At 34.8% G+C, this 16167-nt stretch overlaps 1 protein-coding gene across 1 annotated transcript; it reads left to right on the forward strand.

Moving 5' to 3' along the window:
- Positions 1-1415: 1415 nt before the first annotated feature.
- Positions 1416-11139, forward strand: LOC117411616 (adhesion G-protein coupled receptor F1-like). Its single transcript, XM_034921567.2, has 6 exons — positions 1416-1556; positions 3938-4001; positions 5612-5633; positions 6527-6673; positions 10306-10464; positions 10948-11139. The coding sequence occupies exons 2-6, from the start codon at positions 3945-3947 to the stop codon at positions 11094-11096; spliced, it is 534 nt and encodes a 177-aa protein (XP_034777458.1). The 5' UTR covers positions 1416-1556; positions 3938-3944; the 3' UTR covers positions 11097-11139.
- Positions 11140-16167: the final 5028 nt, after the last annotated feature.

Consider the following 16167-nt stretch of genomic DNA (forward strand, 5'->3'; position numbering starts at 1 on the left):
TGCTATATTTCTTAGAGTTAAACAAACGTATAGTTTAAATGGATTAGCAGTCATGTATCTTATTTGGAATAAGTAGTAAGACTTGACCTAAAAAGGGGCCCTTGAGTTAAAAACATATATTCTAGAAAGACTGAAATACTACAGCTATTAGAATATTATGTTTGAAAATGCAAGACAATAAAGACAAAATAGTATAAACTGTAACTTTAATATACAGTGAACCAATTGAAGGAAAATAATTTTGTGACCTCTTCTTTTACCTGGTTATAGTAGATGTAGTGTTGGAGATGTCTAATTGATTTTGGCCGCTGAAGCAAGACTTGCTGGTAATCAGCAGTTTTGAATCCAAGGCCTTTCTATAATGTAAAAATAACTACTGAAATAGCTTTTGGTACCAGAATAAGTGATTATATGGGGTAATGTCCGTTCTCTTCATTATATTATAGAAATTAATGAAAACTTAGCAGCCGAAGCAAGCATTTAATTTAAATTAGAAAAGCTGTCTACAGTGTCAGTTCTTATCAAAAAGGTAACGACTTTAATTGGGGAGACGTCTGTGAGCCAAAAATGACTTCATGCGGTGAATTTGGAAAAGCGCTTACAGTAGAGTTTCATATTAATTAAAAAACTAGCTTGAAAAGGTAAACAGGGTGTCTGAAACCTGCTTTCACAGGAGATTTTTAGAAACAGAGAGAGGTCAGGCATAGTCCAAACATGGTACATTTCATATGAGACTAATATATTTAATATGTTCATTATAGCCTGAATTTAAATGAAAATAACTGGACTGGCCACTGCATGCTTATGATAAACCCCTACAGCCTTTGTCCAATATTTTGTTAACACACATTTGTATATGAAGTTAAACTAGCCCATTGACAACACACTGAAAAGGTAACATAATATGCTGCTAAGAGGGAATATATCCTGTAATCAAACAAAAACTTTATGTTATATATATATATATATATATATATATATATATATATATATATATATATATATATATATATATATATATTCATGATTATTAAAAGTTGTCTGGATACGTTGGAAGCCCAGTGCACGAACAATCCACAACAGGAGTCCAAAATATCTCTTCATATGTAAAAATAAAAAGAATATGTGCAATTCTTACAACAATATAGTGATGCATGTGTTAAAATCATCAACAAAAGACATGACTACCCGAGTACACAAACAGCAACATGACTGACAGCAACACTATGCCATTCCACTTGAATGGAAAGCGGAATGACATAGTGACTGATGGAATATTTAATTGATCAAAGGTGATATCTGTAATGCAAATTTAAACCAGACACATGTGACGGAGGACTCATTTGTTTAGTAGAAGACAATCAAGCTCAAAGAGTAAGCTCACATTGTTTGTCAGTACATCAGAGCTAGTGTTTTCCATTCAGCCTTCCATTGAGACGCTGGATAAGATCCTGAGAGATCCTTACTGTACAGCCGTTTAGGAGATTATGGACTATTTACCCTTCTGAAACTGAAGTAAGAATTCAGAACACTTGCAGTAACAATTTGCAACTGAGGTAAATGTTTTATTTTATTTTTAACAATAAATAAAAAACAAAGTTTTCCTATTTGGTTATTTCACAGTTGGGCATGTTGACAGTGAATTGTATTGCTTTCATGAAAGTTTTTATTAACAGCTGTGAATATACAGTATGTGCCCTTTATGACCTGTAGTTCTCAACCAGAAACATCTGTGTTGGTTGAAGTTTATCATTTCAATTCATTTTTGTCTTTATTGGCAACAATAACCATGAATTGTGGAGTGAAAAAAACATATTTTAAATGTTATTCTTAAGATTGAAAAACAACTATACATGTTTGGTCATTTTTGACAATAACCAAAGAAAACCTGAAAAAAAATGACTGTGTATGCGTAGAAATAAAGGGCTAAAGTGTAAATTGGCTCAGTTCTGGATGCAAAACCAAAAAACAGTACAAGAAACAACATCTGTTTAATTTTAATTATCTTTCTTAAAAAAAATAATAAAAATAAAAAAATAAACAAACAATAATAATGAAATAATGTTAGTTTTACACACCAATTTCCAACTTTTTGCCAGCCACCAACTCACTAGCAGTTGCTGGATTTTTCAACAAGAAATACCAGCCTGATTCTTACAATAACCTGCTGCAAGCCCTAAAATTGAATTTAAGTCAAATGTTACTATAATTAGTTGATTAATGCATTACAAAAAAGACATACAGAAGGTTATTGTGTTTAGGGTGAAAACTTATACCAGTATCTTTTGGTCACCAATAACCAGTGAATGATGAAAATTGAACAAAATTGTTATGCATATTTGAAATTAGTAAAATCAGATTTCTAAGACATATTGTAACGTTTTGTGATAAAGAATATATTTAACACCAGACTTTTTTTTGTGTGTGAGCTTAATATTGTTCAGCTCTCTATGCTATTTGAGAGCATTCATTCTCAGGGAGCAACTGTGTTTCCTGGCTATAGTAATGTGTGCTTCACATGGTATATCTTAAAAATGATCAGTCATTGTCAACTGTGACCGCATTATTATTATTACTTATTATTATTTATTTCTTAGCAGACGCCCTTGTCCAGGGCGACTTACAATTGTTACAAGATACTAGCAACCTGGTCTAGCTCAGTAAACATTACTATGGCAATGTCTTCTTTAAAATGTTGATTTGGTAATGTCTTCTTTAAAATGTTGATTTGGTAATGTTTTATGACTTTCTCTGCAAAAAGATGTAGCCAAAACCTTTTAACCCCCTTTGACAATCTCACAGAAAGATAAACTTCATTTTGATGTTTGTTCAAATTAATTTTCAGTTAAGTGAAAAAGTCACTTTTTAAAAGGTTGCTGTAGTAACACTTTGCTCATGAGACTAGGCTGTGCAGATCGACTCTCAACCCCACTCCCTTTCCACATTCAACAATCCCATGATTGTCTTTTTGCAGTATGCAGAGACCGTATTCATTCCCACACTGCATCTTTTCTGCTTAGCTTCCAATACCATTTTGGGTAATCAGGGACGAATTTAGAGCAAAAGTTAATCAAAGGACAAACTTCTGATGCAGCATCCTCTGTTCTGATGCAGCATCCTCAGTGTGTCATATTCTTTCAGAACTCTATCTGAAGTCGGGTATGTTCCTCTTTGCCAACTAATTTCGCTGCATTGATCAACTCTAAATCTTGTTGTTTTCCAATTTTCTGTCCGCTTCGCTTCCAGTGCTAACAACTTTGTGAGTTAACCTGTATCTATAATATGATAAATAGACACATTTTGCATGAAAAATAATGTATTACTGTATTAACAAATATACCTACTAAACGTAAAAAAATATATATATATATATTTTTGTTAAATAAAATAAAATGAAAAACCACTGAAAATAAATGGTCTTGAATATTGGTGTATCCAATAAGATATTCACATCTTCACCTTCATAGTGCAGTACGAAAGCTCTTTATCTCACTGAATCCTCTGTATTTGATGCAAGCATTTGGATATGCAGGTATTTTTATTTTATTTATTTGCAGTTACTTTTTACAGTTTGGAATTTGTTTTCGTTTTACACAGAGACCATGGCTTGTTTCACTTGCACACCTTGGGCATCATTAGCTTTTTGTTTATTTTTAATCACTCGTAACCATCGTGGTGATGTGAAGTAATATCCTTGTGATGTTTGTTTTTATCTTTAAAAAGAAAAAATATAAATGAAAGATGTATTTTCATTGTTAATCCAACTACAGCTAAAAACAAACAAACACTTGATCAGAATGGAGTTGCAACCCTATAAAAAAAAAAAAAATGAAATGCTTTCTAAAAACTTTAATTCAGAAGTGTGATTACTGCAGGTGGTTTGAGGAAAGGTGACATAAATATGTTGTGTGTATATATCTTTTTCTTTTTCTTTCAGACACAAAATGAAGATCTCTCCTTTGGCTGTGTTGAGCTGCGCACTGTTTGTCCTCACCTTCCAGGTAAGGATCTCTATGTACTTTAAACCTGTATTATACATTTTAAAACGGTACTAGAAAAGAAAAAATGTCATTTTAAACTTGCTTCAAATGGAATTTCTCTTATTTCTCATGATTTGTGCAATCATTCTGAGTGCTCCAGGGTTTTTTCAGTCTCAATCAACCTTAATGCTACTCATGAGTTAATGTTATGTAATGAAAAGTTAATGAACCGATTATTTATTTATTTATTTATTTATTTATTTTGTATTATTATTAATTGCGACATACTACACCGCAAATACATTCTATTACTAAATATATATAATGAGCCACACTGACTATTATACACACTGACTATTAAACTTTTATCTACATTTGGACTTTGATGTGTATATTTTAATTGTGGAATTCTGAAAATACCTAGTATGAAGAATGCACTTTTTTACATGCAGCTCACTGCACAGTACCTTCAAATGAGTTAGGCTAGCTACAGTATCCTTACTGAAATCTTGAAAAAGTGGCATACAGAAGATATCTCATGAAAAACTTGAACGATAGTATTAATGTCATGAGCGGTGTGTGGCAGAAGAATAACAAACTCACCCAAAAGCTTGTGTGTTATCTACATGCCCACATACATACCATTAGTCATGGTTTTTCATTTATCTCTGTTTACCTGGCTTTTAGCTTGTCTATAGAATCCCAAGAATTCGGACTGAACAGCCTTCCTTTTTCCATTCAAATGATGTGACAATGTGTCTGACAACTACTTCTAGAGAGAGATAGGTGTTGTTGGCAAAGGTCATTGTTACATGGTTGAAATGGATTAAGAAGACTGTTCTGATGATTTTTAGGATTCTAGCGTTTTTCTATTGCTGGACTAAATATTAAATATTCAAACTTTGTTTAAATGTAATGTATAATGCAAAGAAAACAAATGTATATTTGTATGTGTAATGCAATAAATAACATCTGAAATAAATAAAATACATTCCACTGTAAATATAAGTTTTTCCCCCCCTAGCAAATTGAACATATCCGTATATAATGTAAAATGCAATACAATGTTGAGCCACACTGACTATTATAGAGTCCACACTCAAAAATCACCAGAATATCATCTTTAAATCTCATTTAGATAGAGTTTAAAAAACACACGCAGACATGTTTAAACCACAAAGGAAGATTTTGTTATACGCACTTTTAGTCAGTTTGGGTTAGACTGTAAGGTTGTACACTGTGTGTCTTTAAATGAGAATGCACATTTTGAATTGCATAAAAGAATATAGCCATAATACCTGAACTGCATGTGTTGAGAACACATAGCTTGTAATTCTCCTTCAGCGGTTTCATTTAGATTTCTAAATACTTTGTTCTCCATATATTTTACTTGTTATATAAACAATACTAAACAGAATGATTATTGTACTCATGGGGATAGCCATAAACAACCCACTTGCCCCCTTCAGGGGCTAGTCAGTTATTCAACTTTACTCATTCATAGAATGTCTACAGTACTCCATGAATGTTCATGGATCATCCTCTGCAAATACATGCAGATAAAAAGAAAGACAGAAAAAGTGGAATGGGATCAAACTAAATATATTTCAATTGATATCTGTTTACAATAGGTCACCGTTACAGATGAAGCAAGTAAGTATTCTTTTTATATTATATTTACCTTCAAGCTTTCTGATTTATATAAATGTCTGTTTTTAGATCTTTTTTGAAAATATATATTTACAGCACATACTCGTTTCCTGTTTGCTGCATTTTGCTAATTTACATAGTACAAGTATAGTAGATCATTCATTTTTTTGAGGGTCAATTTTCTTAATGCCGTCGCTCATTAAGTCTGTATGGGTGATTTAGTGACCCATGTATTACAATACTCCATAAATTAAAAGTACATTGAAATGAAATCAGGTTGATACATTTTAGGGCAGCAATATTAAGATCATTAGAATATACTCCACAACCTTCATTCATCTGCACTCTGCCTTGCCAGGAGACGAATAAATAAGGATTTGATTTCCAGTTGATTTCCAGTTATCCAACATTTTCTGACACACCGCTGCTGTGCTTTACTAATGCTGCAGTATTTTGGATGAAGAAACTTTGCTGCAGTACTGCAGAATGTCCCTAATAATTAGGCAGTATTTTGCATTGTAGTGCAATGAGTAAATACAAGTGTAGTGCTTTATTAAATGCCATTAATGACAACACAAATCATTTGATGATGCATTCCTTTCTTATTATATTGGAGCAGTTCAGGTCTGTCAACAGGTGGTGATGCTGAGAACTGCTTTGAAATTCTATGCACTGACTGGAGCTAACAATGCATTATGGCAATGGTTCAAATCTAGTGTTAAATGTATATTTTGGGGCTGGAGAGTGAAAAGATGTTGGGTGGTTAATACAGAATGTTGATGTGTAGTGGGTTGTCCATGGTACATTTTAATAGAACCTAAAATCAAGAACAAGAAATACATTTGTATCATTTTTGTTAGTATGTTATGTTATTATAACATTGTTGCATTTTCCAGACTTACCATCAATGGGATATTATGCAGAGCTAGTACTTGATGGAAATGTAGCTGACAGTGTGTCATCCAACATACAATCAAATACCTCTATTACCCTGACTGGTGATGCAAATAATGCCACAATAAATAACGTTAGCATCACTACAGGTAGGTTTGAGATATATATTACTATTAATTGTATTTATTACCAAATACTGTAGCTACACTTTTTTTTTGTAATATTACTGACTCTAACTGTCCGCTTCCGTTTTGCTTGCAGACATATGTTGTTATTTCATTGTATTTGGTTCCTATTGAGAAATCATGTGAGGCTATGACCTTCCAGCTCTCTCAGTTATATCTTCTTATATGCTGTGCCACTAAGCAGGACAACAGAGTAGAAAGGTCACCATGTCACTGTTCTTAAGAACCAGAAACCAAGGATGTCTTTACTGGTTTCCAAAAATTGGACTCCATTTTAACCATTTGTTGTATTAGGATCCAGATATGTTGCCTTAAATCCCGAGCTACGAGACATTTTTAATGTAAAAAATATATATAAATGTCAGACTTCAGTTTCATATCAGTTTGATAATATTGGTCCAACATGACAACTGTAGATAAAAAGTGGAAATTAGCAAGATACAAAGTTATAAGCATTGATTTACTCTAACATGAGAACCACTACATAAAATGAACGTGTTGCTATTGTTGTTGTTTAAGAATTTTCTTGATTTGATTTAAATTTAGATTTTTATAAACCGACTGTTTCTCAAATAGGCTTTCCGTCTGCCAAATGAAATAGAGTAAATAAATATGTAATTATATAGTTGGCATCATTGTTTAATTAAACAGAATATAATACAATACAAATGTAGCCCAGTTTTTTAAAAAAAAAAATATGCAGGTGCTACTACAGTCAGCACTCGGGTATATGACACTCAGATATACGTCAGTCACGTTTTTTTTCTGACATGGCAAATCAGTCTGTAATTATTGAGCACTGCAGTTGAACAGCGCTTTGTACAAACCAATGTAATAACTGCCCACAAATGTAATATCTCCCACAAATGTAATAACCACCTGTTCACATATATAATCTCTCCAACAAGTGTAATAACCACCTGTTCACATAATTTCTCCCACAAATGTTGCATCCATGATAATGTCCGTGAATTACTTAGCACATATTTATTAAATAACAGTTTAGCTTATAATTAATAATATTCATTAGTGCCGGTTTTTGGATATAAAGATTTTTTTAAAAGCCATTTGCATACCCCCAATAAAGACTGCCCAATGATTAAAGTATATACGCTTCTAGTTACAATCATGACAATTTTTTTTTTTTCTTGTAATAACTGATAACTGAAAGTTGGTAGATGGTTATAACATTTTTGGGACAGATTATTACATTTTTGGGGAGGTGGTTATTACATTTGTGTGAGATATTACTTTTGTGGGCAGTTATTGTGGTTTGTACAGCTTCCTCCAAAAACAAAGCGAACAAGACAAGGGTGTTCAATCTTTAGTTGCTTTTCTGCATTTTCATTTGCAAGTGAACTACGACATTGGCCTTATTGAGCACTATATTCTGCAATTCTGTACACTGACTGGGTACTGTTTTAATTCTGGAAACTGGTGTTGTTATTTTTAAATCCTTTGCTAAATTGCATTGCCTTTTACGTTTTAAGCAGTTCTGTGTATGGGTAACTGTGACGGGGGACTGCCCCGTCTTTATGATCATGGTTGGGACTGGCAGGGAGGGGGTTAAAATTCCTCCCTGCCAGGAAAACATGTGAGAATGTGGCTGGAGCCCTAATTGAATAAGCAGCAATTATTGATTAATTGGGCTCCAGCCACAGGGGATAAAAGCCAGGGGAGAGGCCCTGGCTAGGAGGGAGAGTTGTAGAGAGAGTTCTGGAAAGAGAAGGAGTGTTTTGTTTGTGCTGTGTTTTCTGTTCCAGTGAAGGCAACGCCCAGCCTGGAAACTTTATTTTGTAAGTTTTTGTTTTGTGTTTGTATTTTGTGTTTGAAACCTTTTTGTTTGGCCCTCGTGCCGGTTTATTTTATTATTATTATTATTATTATTATTATTATTATTATTTATTTCTTAGCAGACGCCCTTATCCAGGGCGACTTACAATCGTAAGCAAATACATTTCAAGTGTTACAATACAAGTAATACAATAAGAGCAAGAAATACAATAACAATTTTGTATTTTTGTTTATTAAAAACTTTATTTTTGAACTTTAAAACTGTTTCTGAGTCTCAAACCTTGGTCAATCCTGTCACAGTAACATTTTGATTTCATTTTGCTGTTGTGTCGTTAATGGGGAATTTTTACATTTTTAAAAGTATGTACTGTATTACTTGTTCAGCAGTCTCTTTTGTCAAGTGATATTTTCAGAATCATATTGTTCTCAATTAAAATACTACTTCTGTTGAAAATATAGTACTGTACCAACAAAACCAACTACAGTACATCTAAATGGAAGCCTACTTATTTTAAAACACAGCCCTTTCAGGTATGTATTTTGGACATTATATATTTTTTTGTGTTCCCTGAAAAAACTGACAAGTTTTTGTCTTTTTCTGTGTTATTCCCCCAACTCGTGCACTAACAAATTTAAATGAAAGAATCAATGTCTCCCTGTACAGTTCCTCAAACACAAGTTATATTTTTTTCTTTCTGTATGAAATGTGGGTGTGTGCAGGGCAGGGGGTTGTTTGGGTGGTAGGGGGCAGATTACAACATGCTCACCTACATACACGACAAATCAGATTAAATAATCAGATGTGTGTGTCTGTGGCAAAGTGGTTAACAGTGTGCAGGTGCAAGTGATCAATGAACAGACAGACAATTATAATCCAGCTGCAAAGTTGTTTAATGATTTTGTATGCCCAGTGCCTGACGACAAAACAAACAGTAAACAATAAATGATGGTAAGTAATACAGCGGCATGTATTACTTTATTTATAATCCCCGGGTTTGTCCCAAAATAATAGTCTTGTTTATTGTACACCCACACGAAACACAAAACACATACACAAGTCAGTTTGTGCGTGAATTAGTGCTTGTGGTGCAAATACAGTTATTTGTGATACAAGTGCAGTGCTTTTCCGGGTTTGTGCTGGCCTCTGGCGACAGCTCCAGAACGTGTCAGTCGTCTAATAACAAGTAACAATTAGAAAAGACAAACAAAACACTCATGATACAGTACAATACAGGTCCTTCCGGTTCAAAGTTTTAACCAAAACGAAGGAACAGATTACGTTGCTTCGTCCCCTACTTATACCGTCACTCATGACCCCTTGGTAAATGATTGCAGCCGCTCCTCCAATCCATGGCTGCCACCTCATTTCCCTTCCGGGTCGATGAGTTAATGTACGTAAGTGCCGCCCCTTTTCTAAATGACTTCCATTGGAATGAAGTGTCAGGCCAAGCAGTACAGGGTACTCTGTTCCCGTTAGATTAGCGCCCTCACAGGTCGGGAGGGAGATTTACCACCAAGAATCATTGTCTTTCTGTCACAGCGTCACACTTGTTTAACCGTCACTGAAGTAAAAATTTTAAGGATCTGTGAGTGCTGACTGTAGTTTGTTTGTAGTCTTTTTTAAATAGTCTTGAGTTAAATTACTTGTAGAATATGTCCCACAACAGCAGCAGTAAAAATGGTGATGGGAAAGGTAATGAGAATTACATTTATTTTCTTAATTTTTTTTATTTTCTTGATTTACGCTCCTGTGATATTTTCCCTAAGACATTGTTTGGTGCTTTTTATTAACTATTTTATAGATTGCCGTGTCATTGGCCAAGAAGCAGAATGTAGGTGTCAACAAAGCTATGTTTGGAGTGGCTCTGTATGCACATCGCACCCGCAATGCTGTTTGAACGAAACAGTCTGCAAAATGATTGTATCAAATAACACATCCATGTGTGTACCTAAGAAAAGGGGTAAGTTATTTCCCATTGGATATAATGTGCAATTGTTTTTCATCCTCATATGCACACTACAATCTGTTTGAAACATTTATTTTAAATTGAGGTGTATATAAGCTTGCCAACATTAAAACAAGTAAAAGCTACACTTTTCCATTCTTTTTCAAGGGATCTTTTTCTTACACTTATTTGTTAAAATAATTTTCAGTGATCCATAAAAGGCTGCTTTGATCTGCCAACAAACATTGGTTTGTGAGACAGAGTCCATCATCATTTGTCCTAGAGAAAGACTCTTGACTGGATCTGCTTCCTTGTATTATTTGCTAAAGAAACCTTGGTCTGACATTTCTACTAAATATGAATTTGAATTCAAATGAAAACTGTTATCATTTTAAAACAGACAACCAAAAGCTTGCAGATATATTAGGAAATAATAAATGCAAGAACACAAGACATACTAACTTTATTTTTTTTACATATGATTTTATAATTTTTCAGTAACTGTGAGGGGAACACTTACTATAACTGACACATTTACAGAAGATCTTAATGACATTAAGAGTGTTGCCTACACAAACCTTGCAAAAAAGATTGAAGACCAGGTATGTATAATACACCTGTATACCACAATGCACTTGCAATTATAGATGTTTAGAACGACTTTTGGCAGAGTGGAGCATTTGTTATTAATTTTTAATTTTATTTTGGAGATTTCTGAATCAATTAACATTGTTCTGTTTATCAAAAGGAGTCAAATTCCAGGGACAGCAATGTGTGTTTCATTCATACAGTTATGGCCAAAGGTTTTGCATCTCCCTATATAATTAATTCAGCTTCACAAAGTTGAATGAAACCTGCTGAATAATGTTTTGTTAACATATTGAATTACATATCGCTTTGTAGTTTCCCATATACTTATCGAAAAACTGACAAAAATTAAAAAATGTGACATTTCGAAAATCTAACATGAAATACTATACTACTATTATGGCTTCCGGTAGACTTTTGTGATATAATTTTGTAGTTTCTTTGATTACATGAGGTTAAATTATGTTCATATAGTTAAAAAAATGGTCTTAATCATAAAATTCTAGGTGATCCGTAACGTTTGGCCATAGCTGTAGTACAGTTCTTATGAGTGACACCCAAAATATTAGCATAATCCCTCCTTAACTACCTTTAAGTTGTAAACCCAGCCATTGTAATGCAATGTATAATAGAATATCATTCAAGTTAAAGGTACAATGGAAAGGGTTTAAAATATGTATTACTCTCTTGCCCATGTGTCATTCATCTTACTTAGTTTCCAATATGGGTGTGCAGAGAACCCATTGTTCGAACTCGTACTCAAAAACCAATACTTGTATAAATACTAGTACTCAGTAAATTACTGTTAAGCAAGACTTATTATTTATTATCACATTATATGGGATGTCAATGATGGGGCGGTGATTAATGTACACAGTTGAAGTGGAGACCACTTAGACCAGGTTGCAGATCTGCAAGATGTATTTAGTTATTATGATTTATTTACTAGTTATTTTGTGGTTTATTGTGATGGGGGCTGATAAAGTATGATACAATCATGGCTGTTTTGACACTTGCAGCAGGCAGGTTTATTTTATTTATTGTTTTGTTCCCTGTTTTTGGTTTTACACTTTTTGCCTGCGCTGCTAATTGTTGCTGTGAACGGGACTCTTACCAGCATCTACTACATGCACCTGTCTCTGCTGCTAATTAAATCTTCCCTGTCGGTGTGAGCGGCAGATGAGATAAGGACAGAGACGAGGATTTTGACTGTTTTTTGGCTGTTTTTGTGGATGTTTGGCTTTAATCATGAGTTTGTCTAAACTGTACAGTAAATCTCCTTTAGGGAGGTGAAATAAGCCTACTGTCCTAACTCCTAGATCTACTCCTAATGTATAGATCTCCCAGACCTTTCATGCTTCTGTAGCGTAAAAGATTAGGAACAGATTTCTGACTATTGTTCCAATTCTTTTTCCTCTTGTACTCTTGCGGGGATGGGAACTCTGCCTGCATCTTTGTTACAATCACCCTCACTTAAGGCTGCTTTATTTAACACATGCTCTCTTGCTTCTAAGGCCCCGCTTATTGCAGACTTGATCACTGATAACTCCCTTGATTTGTTAAGTCTTACAGAAACCTCCACCCCATTCAATAGGCTACTCCTGAGGGTTAATCTTTTTTAACGAAACCGCGTATACGAGGTCAGGGAGGGGGTCTGGCACTTATTTACAAATCACATTTGACTCCCTTAGTGATTTCAATCAAGGATTTTTCTTTGTTTGAGCACCTTACTATTAAATTCCCCTCAACTTTGTATTTGACTCTTTCTATTATTTATCATCCCCCGAAGCACAACCTATCTTTTATTTGTGACTTTTCTCATTTTTCTGCTCTATTCTGCACTGGTGCAGGTAAAGTTCTCATTACGAGGGTGTGGCAAAGTGGTTTGCAGTGCACAGGTGTAGAGGTGATGTGATTACAAAACAGAAGACAGACAACAAATTTCATGATCCAAACAGATTTTTGTAATCCCAGTCTGGCGACCGCAAAGAATAATCCCAGGCAATACACAGCAATGTGTATTGCACTGTTCCAAACAACAGGTTACAGTCCCGAAATAATAAACACAGTATAAACACACACAAAGACACACACACAATCACCAGAGTGAGAGCTAACGTGCAAGTGGTGAAATACAATTTATTTGTGCACAGTTGTGAAGTGTTGTCTGGGTGGGTGCTGGACTTAAGCGACAGCTCCCGGTACATGTTAGCCGTCTAATAAGCAAACAAGTATAATTAGACAGGACAAAACAAACAAACACTAAATTTCACTAGATTTCAATATTCATGTTTGTTCTCCCTCTTTCCTATGGATCAAGATTTACTTTTTTGTTCTAGAGTGTACTCTCCCAGTCTGTGTTTTTTCCCCTGCCCATACTCACGGCATACCTTAGGCCTTTTAATTTCTCAGGGCTTGGAATTATCCAATCTCTGTATTTCAGATACTACATTCTCCAATCACTTTTTGCTTACTGTTGATCTGAATCTGCCCTCTCCTTCTTCACCCTGGGCTAATAAATATATTTTGTATCGCCCTAAAAACAAGCTTATTTCATCTGTCATAGAACATAAGAACACATTAGCACTCAGGAGAGGGAAAAAAAAAAAAAACCCTAACCAAGTTAGTAGGGGAAATGAAACCTCTGGTAATCCGTGGCTTAACGGACCGCCTTTCCTGCAGGTGGCTAGCTAAAGGTCTTATTATGGTCACAGAGAGGGTTATACAGTATTGTTCATGGCAGCATCCAGTATCTATTCATGGCAGCATCTATTCTTGAAGGATCCGACAGCTCTGCTTCAACAACTTTGTCCGGCAGCCTGTTCCAGTGGTTCACCACCCTTTCCGTGAAAAAGCTCCTTCTCCCCTCGGTTCTGAATATGCCCTTCTTCAGCCTCCACCCATGACCTCTGATTCTGTTCTCTATGACCTGTGAAAAATAATTCTCAGCAGTTACTTTGTTAAACCCCTTGACAATTTTAAATACCTCTGTTGTCACCTCTGGCTCTCCTTTTTTCTGGGCTATAGAGATTCAGCTTTCAGTCAATCTTCATATGACATACCCTTCAATCCTAGAATTAATCGTGTTGCTCTCCTCTGTACTCTCTCCAATGCCTCAATGTCTTTCTTATGTTATGGGGACCAAAACTGTACACAATATTGTAGGTGTGATTGTACCAGTGCTCAGGCTCTTTCTGACTTTTCTAGTGATTAGACTGCTTCCATCAATATCAATGATGCAGCTGCTCTTTATAACTCTAATTTGATCAATGTTATTAATACAATTGTTCCTGTTAGAACTCAATTAATTTCACAGGATCAATCTTCCTCTTGGTATACCACAAAACTTAGGGATTTAAAATCATCTGGATGCCAGTTTGAGTGTAGGTGGAGGGACACGGGTCTTACGGTACTCAGGGAAATTTGGAAATTGCATCTTAAAGAGTGCAGTTCAGAGCTAAAATTACATCCCACACCCCCACATCCTTTTAATCCAACACTGATCGCTGTGAGGCGTTTGCTTCATATTTTAGTTACAAGATAGAAACTATAAGAGGCTCCTTGTTGTTTTGTTTTTATGCTTACACTGTTTATTAATGTATTTGAACAATTCTGCTTTTATCTTGGTTGTATTCAAGTTTACAATGTTTATAAATTAATTTGTATCTTGGACATTTTGATTGTGCAGCACCTTGGGACACTTTGGTGTAAATGGTGCTATATTTAAATTAAAGTTAATTACATTATTATTATTATTATTATTATTATTATCAGAGGAGACAACAAATCTGCCAGGCATACCATTTATTATTTGAGTGTTATTTGGTGATTTTAGGGGATTTATTGTGATGGACAGGTGCTTGTGTACAAAAAAAAAAGAGACTATTTTTCAATATTAAGCTAATGGCTGCTTGTGACAGGGTGACTGAGTGGTCTGACGTCAGGCAGAATCAGGAAGGAAAACTGACACCAGGGAGTACTGCAGGTAAAGGATGTGCCGTTTTTATTCAGCAGAACAAACATAAATAAAATATTTAAACAAAAAAACACACTTGCTCACCAAGCGAAAATAAAAGGTTTGAACATAACAAAAATCACGAACACAAAAAATACACAAACAAAGGTCAGGCTGGGCAAATAGCCGTCACTGATCCTTTATGTCTATAGACTTGATTGACAGACGTCACAGCCCTATTGGAGCCAGGAGCTGATTCAATGCATTTTTTACATACTGTAGCCAGCACGGAAATCAATGGACACACAGCAAGGCTTTCAGGTACAATGCGGTTAATAGGCAGCTAATAAGAAGCATCGTCCACACTCTCCGTCACTATCACCCAGAGTCCTTCCCCACCCCAGAGCACTACCCCGCCTCTCAAGGTGACATCCACACAACAAACAAAAACAACACAGGAAGGCTTAGCAATTACAGGTTATATCACTGTAATAATAAATGTACTTTACAATAATTCGTAATGAAGCACAATAACAATAATCAACAGTTTCCCTCACAAATATTCCCACTCCCAGCATCCTCTGTTGCTATTTGCATGTCGATTAGGAGGCAGGCTCCAGGCTTTACAATGTTTTTTTTTTCTTTCCGAAAAACTAGTAATAGCAAAATGACTCGTTACGATTATTTGTTTGTAGACGTTGCTCGGCACATGCCTAGTTTCCAATACTTACCTTCTTCTGTTCACATCACGATGTATAATCTAGTAAGTCTCTTAGCCTTAAGTATCACTTAATGGAGCAAAAAGTCCTTGTGGGACATTGAACTAACACACCTGAAATGGTTTTCAGGATTGTGACTATGAACCTTGCTTAAAAATAAGTCTCAATGATATGATGAAAAACAGAAAAAGGCAATAATTGGAAACCAAGTAACATCAATGACACATGGGAAACATACAAATCTATTTGAAACCCAGGTTTACACTTTAAATTCATGGGATCCATGTGATTATGTAAATAAAGGTTCCGCGGTAGTTTTCTATTGTAAATAATAATGTACATGTCACTTTTTTGTGTTTCAGTTGAAGATACATTTCAGTGATTTGAATGAATTTGACTGTGTGAAAATCATTCGCTTCAGGTAAAAAATAATTATATATATATATATATATATAT

This window comes from Acipenser ruthenus, chromosome 6 (genome assembly GCF_902713425.1).
Source record: "Acipenser ruthenus chromosome 6, fAciRut3.2 maternal haplotype, whole genome shotgun sequence".
In the NCBI taxonomy this organism is placed as follows: Eukaryota; Metazoa; Chordata; class Actinopteri; order Acipenseriformes; family Acipenseridae; genus Acipenser; species Acipenser ruthenus.

Coding starts and splice junctions, on each gene's coding strand:
- LOC117411616 (XM_034921567.2), top strand. CDS start 3,945: ATGAAGATCTCTCCTTTGGCTGTGTTGAGCTGCGCACTGTTTGTCCTC. Junction 6,674..10,305: donor TAACGTTAGCATCACTACAG/GTAGGTTTGAGA, acceptor ACTATTTTATAG/ATTGCCGTGTCATTGGCCAA. Junction 10,465..10,947: donor GTGTGTACCTAAGAAAAGGG/GTAAGTTATTTC, acceptor ATAATTTTTCAG/TAACTGTGAGGGGAACACTT.